The sequence below is a fragment of the Wasmannia auropunctata genome, unplaced genomic scaffold (genome assembly GCF_000956235.1).
Source record: "Wasmannia auropunctata unplaced genomic scaffold, wasmannia.A_1.0 LD335207.1, whole genome shotgun sequence".
NCBI lineage: Eukaryota > Metazoa > Arthropoda > Insecta > Hymenoptera > Formicidae > Wasmannia > Wasmannia auropunctata.
In genome coordinates, this window is record NW_012027683.1 from 56,535 (window position 1) to 71,436 (window position 14,902).

The 14,902-nt window shown below is 40.8% G+C and overlaps 2 protein-coding genes across 3 annotated transcripts; one reads left to right on the top strand and one right to left on the bottom strand.

Moving 5' to 3' along the window:
• Positions 1-496: 496 nt before the first annotated feature.
• On the bottom strand, positions 497-6,425 carry LOC105457555 (protein PFC0760c). 2 transcript variants are annotated; one of them, XM_011702277.1, is made up of 6 exons: positions 6,311-6,425; positions 4,662-4,751; positions 4,117-4,302; positions 3,752-3,841; positions 2,475-2,643; positions 497-2,321 (listed from the first exon to the last, which is right to left on the bottom strand). In XM_011702277.1, the coding sequence occupies exons 2-6, from the start codon at positions 4,735-4,737 to the stop codon at positions 1,211-1,213; spliced, it is 1,632 nt and encodes a 543-aa protein (XP_011700579.1). In that variant the 5' UTR covers positions 4,738-4,751; positions 6,311-6,425; the 3' UTR covers positions 497-1,210. The 2 variants fall into 2 exon arrangements, with proteins under 2 accessions (XP_011700579.1, XP_011700580.1); XM_011702278.1 differs by lacking the exon at positions 6,311-6,425 and adding an exon at positions 5,304-5,366.
• A 5,034-nt stretch (positions 6,426-11,459) lies between these two features.
• On the top strand, positions 11,460-14,044 carry LOC105457556. Its single transcript, XM_011702279.1, has 3 exons — positions 11,460-11,770; positions 12,049-12,256; positions 12,364-14,044. The coding sequence occupies exons 1-3, from the start codon at positions 11,524-11,526 to the stop codon at positions 12,914-12,916; spliced, it is 1,008 nt and encodes a 335-aa protein (XP_011700581.1). The 5' UTR covers positions 11,460-11,523; the 3' UTR covers positions 12,917-14,044.
• Positions 14,045-14,902: the final 858 nt, after the last annotated feature.

Here is a 14,902-nt window from a genome sequence, read left to right on the forward strand (position 1 = left end):
GTAATTTTTTACTCTATTTGATGTAGAACTTGATCTTTATTATGTTATCAATAACATCTATTTAAATTGTTTGTCAACCTTATGATAAAATTTCCTGTTTTTTTTTTAATACGAGCGAGCTTAATTCGTTTTCATTAAAAGTTATATATAATGCACGTATTTTCTAGTTTTTAATTTTGGAAAGCGGCAGAAGAAGACCAATTTAGGTCGAAATGTCATTCTGAATTATTATTATAATAATAATAGATTTTATACCGACATTTAAGTTTTGCCTGTTTCTTGAGCTGAATTAACATACATATGTTTCAATAATAATATTAATTGATATTCCAATTCTATTTCTAGAATTGTCTGGTAAAATTGATTTAGTACTCCATTAATTTGTTACTGCTAATTTGCATTTAATTATAATAAAAATTGATAAATATAAAAACGAATTAATTTATAATTATGAAAGGTGTATAATATATGTATATAACGCATTATATTTATTTATTTATTACAGAGTCAATAAATAACTTAATAAATACATAAATCATAAATATTCATTTGCTCTTAATAAATAACGTTAAACTAATCGAGCAATTTATTATGGCTGAGGTCACAAACAATTTAATATATATGGTATAAGTCTTGCTCATAAACAGCATCCTTCAAATTCTCGCATTATATAAAAATCTTCCCGGGATCTTGTTTCCCAGACGTGAAAATTTCCCATTAATTCACGCAATTCTATTTGAGCCTTCTCTCAAGAAAGCTCTTTCATCTTCGCTCTAAGATCTCGTATCAGTCTCCATATTATTCAATAAATAAAAAATTAACTACACAAAAAGATAATTGTGATAGCGAAGTGAACCGCTTATTTTCCAACAATAAAATCAATTAACAACTACTGTAAAATTGACGATCTTTTTTATGATTATCATTATAAAGTAATATTAGCATGTCGTAAAGAACATGCACCTGTTTTATTTTTAGACCATCACGAAATTACGCTTCGAGAAACGTTGACTCTTGTAATCTTATCGTTAAAAAATATGTCGCACTGTCACAATTATACCAATCCACCAAATCTTCGACGAACGCTCCGCTGATCCGACACAAAACGCCTTGAGTTTTGTTGGGCCAACGTACTCATGGCCAGATAAGAAGAATGAGCTTTCTTCAACTCCCAATTATCCTACTGACTGGAGCAACGGTCTGTACAATTTCAAAGCCTCGTGATGTTGCTTTGATGATTTTCCGAATGCCTTTCTCTAGCAAAAAATCCCAAGCCAAGACCGTCATCCTCATCGTCGTGCTCATGGACGTTGGTTTGATTGGTCTTCGTATTTTCTTTGCTCTTCTTACTTTTACCAGTACCTATAAGAGCACTCAACATAGCATCTTCCTCGTCGTCGTCGTCGTCATCGTCGTCTAAATCGGCAAAATCCTCGGTCTTCAAGTCCTCTTCATCGTCGTCGTGCTCTTCGTGCTTTTCATCGTCCAGTTTATCGTCGTCGTCGTCCTCCTCCTCGTCTTCGTCTTCGTCTTCGTCGTCCTTATCATCGTCGTCATCGTCGAGAATTTCATCATCCTCGTCGTCGATATCTTCATCATCGTCTAAAATGTCGTCGTCATCTTCGTCGTCCTCATCCTTAATGGGTTTCTTCGACGGCTTCTCAGGATCGTGGATGGCGTTGACACTGGTCGACGTCACCGTGGGTTTCTTCTTGTCTCCGACGACTCCCTTCTTCACTTTATTGACGGTTGGCGCCTTATCGGGTTTCGCGGTGTACACGATTTTATTGGAGGATTCCGTGACCTGTTCCTTGTTCTCGTCAGTGTTGTCTTCGGTGTTGCTCTCGATCAATCCCGTATCTTCTTCCTCCTCTTCCGTCTTGAACGGTTCCTGGGTGCTGTCGTCGTCCTCCTCGTAGTTAATTTCCTGCTCGTTGTTGGGCGAGATGGGCAGCTCGTGATCCTCCAACGGTGAGGGAGTTGTTGGTCGCGGTAGAATCGGTATCGTGAATTCCAATAACGGCGCCGCAGTGGTAAATTGAGGTCTCGACGGCACGTCGTCGTCGCCAGTGAAGATATCCAATAGAGCACTGAAGCCCAACAGGTCGTCATCATCGTCATCATCGTCTGATTCCTGTGCGTCAGCTCCCGCGCCTTCGGGAACGGAATTCGCGGGTCCTTCATCGTCCTCATCGTCGTCGTCGTCATCGTCCGCGCCAAGCCCGAAAAAATCATCATCGTCGTCTTCTTCCGAAACGGCTTCCGTCTCGACAACTGGAAGCGGCTCGGCCGGTCGAAGCTTCAGACCCTCTGGACCGAATCTGAAATTTAAAATTAAATTATGAAACATCGCTTAAGCCTTTTACATTTTCTTTTTTTTTTTTTCTTAGAAATTTTTCTTATATCTCATGAATTTGGAGAAAGAAAATTCAAACTGATTAATGACTGTTATACTTTTATTGACAAGTATATACCTGAAACAACTGACGCGGAGGGTAGCTTCCAACTCGGTAGGGGATTGCAGTTCTAAGCCGAGGCATGCCTTAAAGTGATTCTTCGCATCGCGTTGGATGGAATAAACTCTGCCACAGAATTTGGTGAAGCCACCCGGTAGCGGTACGCACACAGGCTTCGGATTCTTTCCTGAAATTCATAATGTTTAAAACACATACTTCATATAATTTTTCTTCGTATAAAATCTGTTACCAAAATTTTTATATAAATAATGTACTTCTAATAAATACAAAGTTCAGTAAAATATCTAATTATTAAACTGCGTTATTTATAACTTTAATATTGGAGGTGTCTCAAATATATAAAAAAATGTATACAATTATCGGTCATGATTTAGATCCTGTCTAGTTCAAACAAATCGAGGTCGTCAGATACGATAAAAAAAAAAGAGAGAAAAAAAGATGATCATACTCGACGCCTCGACATCTTCGAAAAATCGTCTGTGTAAATACTTTCGCTCCGCTAGACTGACACGAATTCGAGTGGCGCCTGCACGTCACCGTTAACTTCGTAATCCATTTTTTTCACGAATGCATACCGGAGAAATCGTATACACGGGCACACGGAACTGGCACGACAATGTGAAATTTGCCCGGTGTAACGGGGCAAAAGTATAATATTTTTTACGTAGTTATTATAGCTTCGCATAGTTTCACGTTCTTTAAAAGGAAGTAAAAGTTTCAAACGCCACGTACATGTTCTATCGACGGGTCCCACTGACAATGACACACACACGCCGGGTGAAAGTCGGATTATAGCTTCCTGGACGTTACGCTAATGTGTGTCCACCGAACGTTGATTCACGCGCAATTAACACACTTTTCTCGCCAATATTGTCGAGCGCGCGGTACACGTGCGTGATTTAGTCTTTTACGAGGCACGCGACATTAATTGACCACCAAATAAAGAGATGCATGCTCTCAACGTTATCTATATGAAACCTAGTTCTTTTCATAATTTGTAATGACGCTATTGTTCGAAATCTACGATTATCAGAATCGCGCTAAATGAATGAGAAATTTAAGAGATCCTACTGTATTTCATTAGCAAGTTTGCTATAATTAGTCAACGCAGTAATTTTGTTTGTTTGTTTTTGTAACATCGCGTAAAATTATGCTTTCAGACTGCCATTCATTTAAATTTTCTCTGTAATAAATAATTCACGGGAGATGTTCATTAATCAGAGAAAGTGCCGGGAAGAGAACTGTTAATCGTCACCGTTACTGAACGTGATTACCGTTAACGATCGTGCTGGTTAATATGTTGTCGCCGAAGCTCAGCTGGACCGCCAAATTGTCACCCTGAAGGTACTGCAACGAAGCGCATCCTAGAATTTTAAATACAAAAAATTCTTTCGTCAGTGAAATAATTCGTAAATAATCGTCAGTGAAATAATTCGTAAATAATATCCTTGCAAAAATTTTAGTATAAATTTAAAGTTAATAAATTTTACTATGCAAGAGAAAATTCTACTTCACATGTAAAACATATAATGTGACACACGCAATACGCGACGACGGTATTATAGATAACAAACGCATTATACTCGTTCCCGCACTGCACTTTCATTTTTCGTGCACAATTGCATTGCGTGATAATTACCCGGTCCTTTCAGCTGCACAAGCGGTATGTGAAAGTCCCGACAGCAATTGCAGATGTTCTCGTTGCAGGTGCAGTATCGGTTTACGCTGTCGGTCGCCTGTTTCAGCGACATCGTCGATAGATCTATATCAGTCTGCTTCACGTTATTCGCGGCACGAGTCACCCGATGCGTCGCCTCATTGCGATCTGCAAATATTTTGTTGAATTTAAGCTTTAGATAACAATTTGTATCAGAATTTGGAATAGAATCCTATTTATAATTTTATATGCCAAAATATACAAAAAACATTTAAAGTAAATATGAAATATATATTTAAATCATGCAAAATAAAATATATTTAAAATTATAAACTGAATTCTATAAAATCTGCAAATTATCAACGTAAATTATCAACAGTCTAAATTGAGATTTACAATATAATTATTGCTTTTTTATATACATGCAACAGAATTTATATTAAAATTTATTCTCATGTTTTCCAAATTTTAGGTTTATTTATTTTTTCTTCTATCGTTTATTTTCTCCTCAAATTTATATCTCTTACCAATTACTCGGCCGTAAGCCGCGAAGGCCACCAACAAGAGGATTAGCAATAGCTCAAAAATCGTGGACAATCGCATCCTTCCGCTCTGTCCTGGAAACAATGCCAAGAATATGTAATGCGATCGTAATATTATACTGTGAAAAATGCATTTTGTATGTAGTGGCACGCACGTCTCAGTCTTATTACAGTTTCTTTCGATTCCGATAGAAGGCATAGACAATAGAAATCGTAAAAGCATTACAAATTTGACGCGCGTGCCGACTTAATATTGTTCTGACTTAACGCGACAAATGTCATTGTGTAGCTTTTACATCTGATTTATACATTATATTTTCCTATTACGTAATTAAATTTTAAATTAAAGCTTTCGGTACGCCTATTTTACATTCAATTATTAAATTCTTTCCCGAAAGCCCGTTAGTGGATTGAGCAACTTTAAAGATTTCACGCTTCTCAATTTTGCGCGTTAAACTTGCCATTCACAAAGCCATATTAAACAAAACAAAAAAAAAGAGTGTGTTGAACGTGTTTCATAATTGTTTCTCCCGCCTTCCGATGATTATCCCATAATTCTCGTCGACGAACAATAGAGACACCCGTTCCGCTCATCAATCGTCGAGATAGAGCGGCAATTCTTCGTACCTTTCTACCTTCCGATTCATCAAAACATCTCTACCGGAACCACCGCGGATATTTTTATCTTTCAGATAAACAATCGGACAAATCGCTCCAGACGCACGGCGAAAAACGTATTCTCCTTCCGGTTTCAAACGCGAGTTCCTCTCATAGTCGCTAGCGACCGGTTGACCCAGATCCCGGTCACGGTCAAAGGCGTGCGTCAGAAAGGCGCTTACTCGAGAGACTCGATGGCGGACTTTAGTAGCACGACCGAGGAGACGCACGACTTTACAGTTTACACGTGCGGGACAGACACACTCGTGTCACCGTTATAAAGCGCGTTACATATGGTCAAGGCGCTGGACACGGTCGGGGCTACGCTTCGACGTGTCGTACATGCGTGAGATCGATTCCTCACGCGTCGTCGTGTCTCGTGCGGAGACCGCGAATCGCGGAAGTGATAGTGCGAGAGAAGGTTTGATTGAGCGCAAATGGTGATCTACAAAATGATTTCTATAACCTGCTTCATCCATCTGCACTTAAAGACATTAATCTGAGGCACGATAGATATAATAAATATTGTACCTGAATAATATGCACTTATTACATAATTATGTAAGGCGCGGATCTAGATGTATACAGTATTTAAATCTAATTTGATGCGCCGCATGTGTGACGTTTAATTTGACGAAAAATTCAAATATCAAACGAAATTTTCGTCAATTTTGTATAACATATATAAAGAAGCAGAGAATAGAAAATGTTCGTTAATTCTGTTTTACAAATTTAAGCTCTATATTTTATTAATTGATATTTAAACATGCGATTCTACTAAACGTATAGAAGCAGTATAGAAAATATACATTGTTTTATAAAGATTATTTAAAGAATCACGCATTACCACATTAAAGAATTAATTGCCAGGGCGATTGATTCTTTGGTGAACGACTTCTCGTTTTTTTTTTTATCGCGGCGCGTTTCCCAGTTTCTCAAACCCTCCGAACGCACAAATTGTAGCTGACTCTACCCACCTGTGGGTCGTTGAGAAGAAATCCGAGGGGGCAGCCGTACTCGTGCTCTCCTGTCTCCTGCACCCTACGGCTCTTTTTCCCTGACTCTTCGTCTTACGGAGGCCAATGTCCAACTGAAGATGCCGCCCAACTCCCCCCAAGGTTTCTTTAAAAGTCGGTCAGGCCACCACCACCTGTCCGCCAGGCCGCTGCTAGGATTATTAAACATTCTAATGCGCTCTAGGTAAATCAGAGGCGGCCCCACGCCAACCACGTCGCGTCGTTCGCTTCCGTTCCTCCGTCGTCCTTCATCGGACTACGACGTCGTCGCCGTCGTCCCGACGACGAAAGCGGGAAGTCCACTTTTCCATCTCTCTGGTGAACCGGTACCAGGTGCCCGGCCGTGCACGCGGATGAATGAAGATGGTTCCGGATGATTCAACTCGCACGAAAATATCCGCGGGAGGGGGTACAGTCACGCCGGTGACTTCCGACGTCCTTTAATTACATCCGGATTCCGGCAGAAAAAGCGACAAGTCGCCCCGGGGACGATCTTCGCGATACGCTCATCTGAACTCGTTTAGATTGCTATCGCAAAAAAAAAGTTCAATGGCATATGGGTATTCCGAATGAAAAAAAAATTACATATATGCGAGTTAATTCGATTTTATGAGCACTATGAGGTCCCAATTAATTTGTGGTTACTGTAATAACCTGACCTACTATTTTCTATCGAAACTATTTTCGATGACTCGCGATGCATCTACGATTAGCGCAAGTGACATCAATTCGCATTGCACATACTAATTGCTTTGACATCCATATCATTGCTTCGCACATAGTTCCTGGTAATTAATAAATTTTTTTTTAATCTATCGGACAACTGTTGAAAAAAATAATAAGCGTAAATAAAAGAATCTTAATACTTAAAAAATAATATTCTTTTTTTCTTTAATGCTTTCCAAAGAAAAATTCTTTATTATAGTTGTAATAAAATTGTGGATATTATAAATACACAATTATAAATCAAAAATCTTATATGCATTATATAATATAGTATATGTAATATATAAATTAGCAGCTCAACTTTTTTGTGACTCAATCTTTAAAAGAATTAATACCTTTATCGTAAAAAAAAAAAATTAAAAAGAGACATGCAGCCATGAGAATTAATATCATTAATCAAATTATTTTCATCTCTCTAAATATTTTCTAATTTTTGCGCATAGATACGATCGGCCGACGCCGTAAACTCGTGCCAGCCGTGAATACCACGGTTCGCGACACAAATTCTAACCGAAGACCCACTTTCGTGCGCGTCCAGTCTCTCGCGGGTGTTTCGTCGTCGTGCGGGAGAAGAAAGAGAAGAAAAATATTCGGAACGCAGCGAACGACACGAAGTGCAGCGCGAAATTAATGCAGGTGCTCAGCTCGTATGTTCATACATTCGTTCATTTGTTTGTTCGTCCGTTCGTTCGCCTCCGATCGATTCCACGGAAATCGTGTTTTGGCGGTTAAGGAGGGACCTTTTTCCGGTTAGTGGGTCGAAGAAAGTAGTGGCCAGGAGTGGTTTACCTTGGTTAATATTTGTCTGTTCGTTCCCCGATGCCCGGCCGTGGGTCGCCGATAGCGATGGCGTCAAGCTTATCGCGAGTGGCTTATCGGACGATAAGCTACTCCAAGGACAATCTTAAACGCTATTATTTACAACCCTAGATACAATCTTGAGTAAAAATACTTAAAATTTAAATAAAAATAACTTACAGAGGAGAAATTCCAAATCCTAATTTTAAAATACATTTTAAACGTCAAGTGGATTTTTAATACAATGTCAAATTGTTTGTAATAAATACTGTTTCAAAAAACTCGAAGAAGTGTACAGATGTCTTCGACGACGGGATCGCGCGGAAGTTAACAAAGCGCATCGATTTGATCCCATCGCTACCCGATGCTATCTCTAATTAATATGATAACTCGATTTTCAGGGAGTTCCTAAATCGATGAACGAGACGTGCGCGACCCGGAAATATGTGGGTCATCCCGATCAGACGGGGGGGAGGGAGGGGTAAACGAGTTTTTACGTAACGTCGTGGGATAATCGTCGTTCGGATCCCAACTTCCCTCCGCGGTTGCATCGCATTGCTGGGGCGAAGAAAAGATAAAAAAAGAAAATAGGCTCGCGGGTGATTTCGATCAGTGCGACCGCACTTGCCGGCGATTAGATCCGCGATCGGGGCGAAGTATAATGTCGCGTGTCCATGACATTGACGTCTGACGACGGCACCAGACGCTATTATCTGCGCAATTATCTAACCGACGATCGTTTCCGCGGCGATGATCGATGACAGTGCAGATTACGAGCGCATTGCTTCCGATCGTTTCTTCGTCTGACGTAATTCTGACAGGCCGCGTGAGAGAAATCGATCTATTTTTTCAGTCCGGTGTATTTATACGAAATTGACGGGAAACCGTAATCTACATTTCGCGACCTCGTCTCGTGGCTTCGTCGAACGGCAGTCAACATATTTACACGCGTTTCCAACGCAAAATAAATAAATAAATAAATTTTACAGGCGAATAGAGAAAGTTGCATTTCTGCTGTTAATGAATGGGGTCTATTTCAAAGAGGAATGTTCCCCTTCGAGGGAGAATGTCTTTTCACTCGGTCCATTCCGCGGTCACGTCAGCACACATTTCGCTCCGTTTCCCGTCTCTCGTAGTCACGCGTGGCGAACCGCGCCCACGCTCGCGCACGTCCAAAGAAGAAAAAAAAACAGAAAAACATCAAGAACGCGACACGCTATGCAATCGACAGAACGGAATCGTAAGTGATTTTGCAGTTCGCGAGCTGAAGATGGTGACTTTTCTTCAAACGGTGAAAGCTGAGGAGAGGGTCCTCAAGCGGGAAAAAGGAGAGACGTCCGGCACGTTATTAAATTAGAAAACACACGCACGCAAAGTAAAACGAGCTTTTTTGTGTGGATGCTTTATGTTAGAAAGTGCTTTTCTTGTTCACGGAAATTTTTCTCAATAATTCGCATGGAAATTTAGAGACTAAAAAGTCAGCAATTGCGATAATGAAATTCGAAAATGGTACGTTTAGTAATTTTATAAAGTTATGAGTTGCAAGTGCACGATTGTTTGTCAAAGTATTAATTGTAAAACTATTTTTTCTTCGATAATTTCGGTGCTGTTAAATTTATTTATTGATAAATTGATAATATTATTTTAAAAGAATTTGAGAAAATAGGTTTTGATTTTATCGCAGAAAATTTGTGACAACAGCACTTTAATGGATTTCACGGCTTCGCGATAAAGATTCACGCATAAAAGCGTGAAGACGTGTCGCGAGATGACAATTCTCGGGAAGAATTTCCAAAGAGAGAAGCTGCGCGTTTCTATTTTTCCGCTTTCGACAAAAATTTCCAGAAAATTGCAGACCCGTTACGTCTCGAATCTCCAAAGCTTTCATCAAGCGATCGCAAAAGAAAATCGTCCTCAAGCAGCATCGGCTTCTTCCAGCATCGCGGACAATAATCCCCGAAGAGTAGCCCAATGCCTTCTGTACCCCATTTCGTCGTAGCCCTATGCCGCGATACGCGTCGCGGAGGGGCACGGCGCGCGCGGCGTGGCGCGGCGCTCGCGAGTTCCCTCCCGCGGTACCAGGCTGACGGAGGAAGGAGGTCACCCGGTCACCCAGATGAGGTTCCTTGCCCGCCGTTTGTTGCCCCCTCGTCGCGTCGCGTCGCGCACCGACGACGGTGGCCGGCCGGGGTGCCCCACCGACACAACGGTCCTGACCAATCCTGTCCCCTGTTTTCGTGCCGACCGCCGAACCGGTCGGCGATCCGGCACTCGTGGCACCGGCGCCGTGTCCAGATTTAAGCTTCTTCTTTGCCGTGCAAGATCTCCGAAGATCTCCTCACTCGCGCGTCAAGTTCAATTTTGAATCGTCCGTCACTCGCGCGGTCGCAGCACCGCGATAGATCCCGATTCATCCCGACTTGCTGCTCGATCGAGGGATCGAGCGCGATCGTTCTCCGCCACGGCCCTGTTGAGCGAACAGTAATTTTGGGGAACACGCCATGGCTGTGAGGGCCACGATTCTGGTGCTGATGGTCACGCTGGTGGTCGTCGCGTCCGCTGGATTGCTCGGTGAGCTGTTCGGGGCAAAATGCGATTAAGAAAACCGCTGCATAGTGCGAAGATTCAGGTTCGCGCGGGTGACCGCGACGCGCGCCGCGCCGGAGATTTCAATGCGCCGACGATACGGACGCACGTGTTTGCTCGCGTCGGCGCGACTGCGATTGTTGTCGTTTTGTATATATCGTTCACGTGATAAACGCGATCGCAATAAAGAGATTACCGGTTACTTTCTACTTGTTTGAAAAACAAAATGTCGATCGTTTTCGTTAATTCGTCTTGCGGAGTAAGGCTAACTTGTGAATGTGATTATGATAGTTTAATGTTGAAAAAAAATAATTCTTTTCACATTTGTTATTTTGCCAGAAAAATATTGTTGACAGTTTTGTTAAAGAGAAAAGGAAGCTCTTTTCTCAATATATTATATTTATAATTAATTTCTAAAAGAAAGACTTAACCGCATTCGCAAAATGTGAGAAAATCTTAGGAACAAATTTCTTTTGCATTTTTTCTTAAACATTTCTTATTTAGAATTATTTTCAAATTGTTGCTCCGCTTCGAATAAACGTAATAAAATCGAATAAAATCTTTGGGATAAGAATTTTACAATGACAGTTTAAATTAGATACATTCTCTAATTTCACTTTCATCTTACGCTATTCGATTCTAAGTCGCCTTTGTCTTCATTGTCAATCGTCGTCCGTGAAAATCTGACAAAAGCTGCCCTCAAAACTGTCATTCGGCCGCTCGACAATGCGCGAGAAAGTCCGTCGATGGAAATCCACGCATTGGCACACTTAGCACCCAAGTGTAGTTCCCCGATCCATAAACATGGGGCATAAACGTTTCAAATGTCACAGTCTGATTCGTCATTCCTCCAAAGGGGAATCCAAAGGAACTTTTACGACGCGCCGGTGAAACGCGTAGAAATTTGGCTTCCATTTGACTTTCGATCGACGGCGCGACTTTCGTTTCGTTCCGATTTCTCTATTCCGAGTTTCTCTGCCACGCGCGTTCCTTATCTCTCTCTTTCTCTCTTTCTCTCCCACATACACGTGCGCGCGTGTACGCGCGCGCACACATACACACACATGCGTTTCCTATCCGCAGAGACCTTGCTCTCGTGGGATCTGCCGGAGGCCGAGGCGAGATCGTCCACGTCGCAGTCCAAATGCCTGTGCCAGACTTCCGGTTGCCTCTGCTGCGTCGACCTGAACTTGACGGCCACTATCGATCTAGGTGGCCCGGCTTGCGTCAACATCAAGCAGAAAGAGCAGAATGTCTCGTTAAATTTGAGCTACGGCGATAATCCAATTCACAATGCAACGATAAGGATCGGCAAGTAGTCAAATCGTAATAATAAGAAAGAAATCTTTTATCTGTATTGAATTTTAAATTAGATAAAAAATTGTTTAATTACAATTTAAATTATTTGTAATTTAAATTGAACTAAAATGCATGCATTGAAAATATTTGCACATTAAAAAAAATTTTATTTTATATATGTAAATTATACTTTGATTTAATCTATCAATGTCTACATTTTTTGCATCAAACAAACGACAAATTAATCGATAAATTTAAATTTGTAACTGACGATATTTACATCCTTGCAGCGAACGCGGCCAACAAACCGACATGCATGAACCTGTTGTCGGATTTGGCACAAATCTGCGCGCGATTCACATCGGTGAAGCAATCTGATGTCGGTGGTTACGATGGCTGTATGGTAATCGAGCCTGCTTTGTTGGGCACCCCGCAAGCCACATATCCCATAGGATGCTTCAATTTCTATCAGGGTGTCCGTCAAGCGGAGGTCTCCGCGTAAGTATCTCTAAAACTCGTAACGATTTAACCGCATTCGCACAACGTGAGAAAATCTTAGGAAAGAATTTCTTGTTATTAATTCTTTCACAATAATTTTTGCGCAGCATCACAGAGACAACGGAGCCTGCCGACAACGCGGACGAGGAGGAGGACACTCTGAACACCGACGAGCTGATCGCCGCGGTGTCCGCCAGCGCCGAGCAGGGCATCGCGCTGTTCACTCAATGGCTCGGTCTCAACCTGAACCCAAAGCTGAATCTCACGGGCAAGGACAACGGGCAGCAGGACCATCATCCACAGCAAATGACGAATAACGAACGGACAGCGGGACCGTCAACCGACGTGTCGTCGAGGTCGGCCCGGAACATGGTCGATGTCGTCCAGAACGAGAGGAGCGACGAGCGGTTCAAGCAGCTCTTGAGCGCCCAGGACAACATCCTGAAGGGCTCGGCGACCATCGGGCAGTCCCACGGCGCGGAGACCACGTTCGTTTACTCCAGGCCGAGCGATCTGATGGCCGAGAGAAACGCGACCGAGGAGGCCAAGAGGAAGCTCGAAGCAGAGGCCGTGGTGCCGCAGCATCGGGTCGTCGTGCCGAAGGAGTCCAGGAGGGGCGGACGGGCGTACAACATTCATCAGCACGTCAACGAGATCTGAGAAACCGCACCGTCGTGATCGGTACCTCGTGCAGGAGACCGCCGTCGATTCCTTCTTTTAAAGATAGAGAGTGCCGCACGTAGACTACACTCGTACGTACATATGCACGCGGAGCTGGGCGATGAAGAGGAGGTCAGCGCTTCGTTCGACCGTCTCGCCTGTCAGAGGGTACACTTAGCTGCGGTAATTCAATCTTCGCGATCAGTATACAGATCGTGATCCTCTGCAGTAATACCACCGGGGCTTCGATAATGCCAGCGTATTGCAATTTACGGTACAGCAAGATGAGCAACTTCGCACCATAATTCAATCTTCTCCGTCTCCTGGAAATCGCTGTTGTTATACTGTTTCTATATGAATATAATACATGGAGAGATAAAATGTTATTTTTTTTATCAAAAGCTGCAGGTTATTGATAGTTTGTTATTTAATGTGTTATATAATTTGAAAAGCTACTTACACAGAATTTGAGAAGATAATTTTCACAAGTCTCTTACTTGTATGTTATTATATTAAATTAAAAGGTTTTGCTAAACCTTTCTGCAAATTTTTCTTGCTTAGGTGCGTAGTTTTCCCTACTATCGCGATCTTATGCTGTTCATCGTGTATCTCAATTATATTTATTCTCGCTCAGCTCCTCCAGTATGATCTCCCGCGATTGTGATCAATATTTGCTCTCGATTTCACTTCGAAATCGTCGCTTTCTCGCAATGATATACTAATCTTCGATAATTACAAGATTTTGACTAAACAAGGCTACGTTTTACTTGAAAACTTGATCAATTGTTAACTAACCGACGATTTATTTATTTAAAAAAGAAATTAAAAATAAAGATTCGACGACGACTTCGAGTTTCCGCTTCGAGAGATCGAACGTTGTCCGTCAATGACAAATAGCTTAGGCGTTTTAATCGTGCATGCCTATTATATGATTCTTCCTCTTCAAGCCCGTCGATACTAAGTTTAGAGAAAAAAATACAACGCAGTTTCGCGCCATCCGTGTACATACTATAATACAAAGATACGAAATGGTGAACGGACTGGGCTATACGACTGTCACGAGGATATACAATCAATTTCGCATATGACATAAAAATGATAAATAAATAATAAAATATTCACTATATATTTGTTCTGTTGACCATTACTTATTCGCCGGCTTTGTCCTCCTCCTCCTAGCCTCCTTCCTCTTCGTTTATGAATTCTTATTTGCAAAACAGATCATTACAATCACACATATTTTAATTCCAAAAATATATACTTTTTTCACGACATTTTATTAAACCAAAATCAATAACCTGGGAAAAAAAGTTCCACATATAATTAAATATAATTATAGAAATAAATATATGCAAAATATGTCTATATATGTTTCTTTCCTTTGTAAAATTATTCTTTAGTACAAAATTAATAATGATAAGAAGGAAACATAAAAAATAATTAAAAGAATAATTTTACAAAGGAAAGAAACGTTTATGGACATATTTTGCATATAATTATATATAATTATATATGTGGAACTTTTTTTCCCAGGAAGAAATAAATTTATATTATCAATAAATAGTCGAAGAACTTGAAGCACGGAATCACGATTATTTAATCATCAGAATCTGACGATCGCACTTGTTTTACACGCTCAAAATGTTAATCGCGTGATTTATTATATTTTTTATATCGTCAAATAAAATTTTACTTGGTATAAGAAATATATATAAATCTATTGCGTTCGTTTCAAATCTGACTCCAACACCTCGTATGGTCATATCGAACACCTCGATATGACTAGTCGTCGATAATATCGTAATCTCTTTTCCACTTTTTGAAAGATATCACGGTATCACAAATAGCTAAATAATACAATTTTGATGTTGTATATACATACATACATATACATACAGCAATGAACTTTATATAATATTAAAATAATTTTTATTTATTTGTCAATTTATAAATATCTAAATTTAAATATCTAAATATCTGGAAGAG

Excerpts from the sequence above, each read along its gene's own strand:
- LOC105457555 (XM_011702277.1), bottom strand. The coding sequence starts at position 4,737 with ATGCGATTGTCCACGATTTTTGAGCTATTGCTAATCCTCTTGTTGGTG. Across the intron at positions 2,644-3,751 it reads AACCAGCACGATCGTTAACG|GAAAGAATCCGAAGCCTGTG; the intron begins GTAATCACGTTC and ends TATGAATTTCAG. Across the intron at positions 2,322-2,474 it reads CTCCGCGTCAGTTGTTTCAG|ATTCGGTCCAGAGGGTCTGA; the intron begins GTATATACTTGT and ends TTTAAATTTCAG.
- LOC105457556 (XM_011702279.1), top strand. The coding sequence starts at position 11,524 with ATGCGTTTCCTATCCGCAGAGACCTTGCTCTCGTGGGATCTGCCGGAG. Across the intron at positions 11,771-12,048 it reads CAATGCAACGATAAGGATCG|CGAACGCGGCCAACAAACCG; the intron begins GCAAGTAGTCAA and ends ACATCCTTGCAG. Across the intron at positions 12,257-12,363 it reads CGTCAAGCGGAGGTCTCCGC|CATCACAGAGACAACGGAGC; the intron begins GTAAGTATCTCT and ends ATTTTTGCGCAG.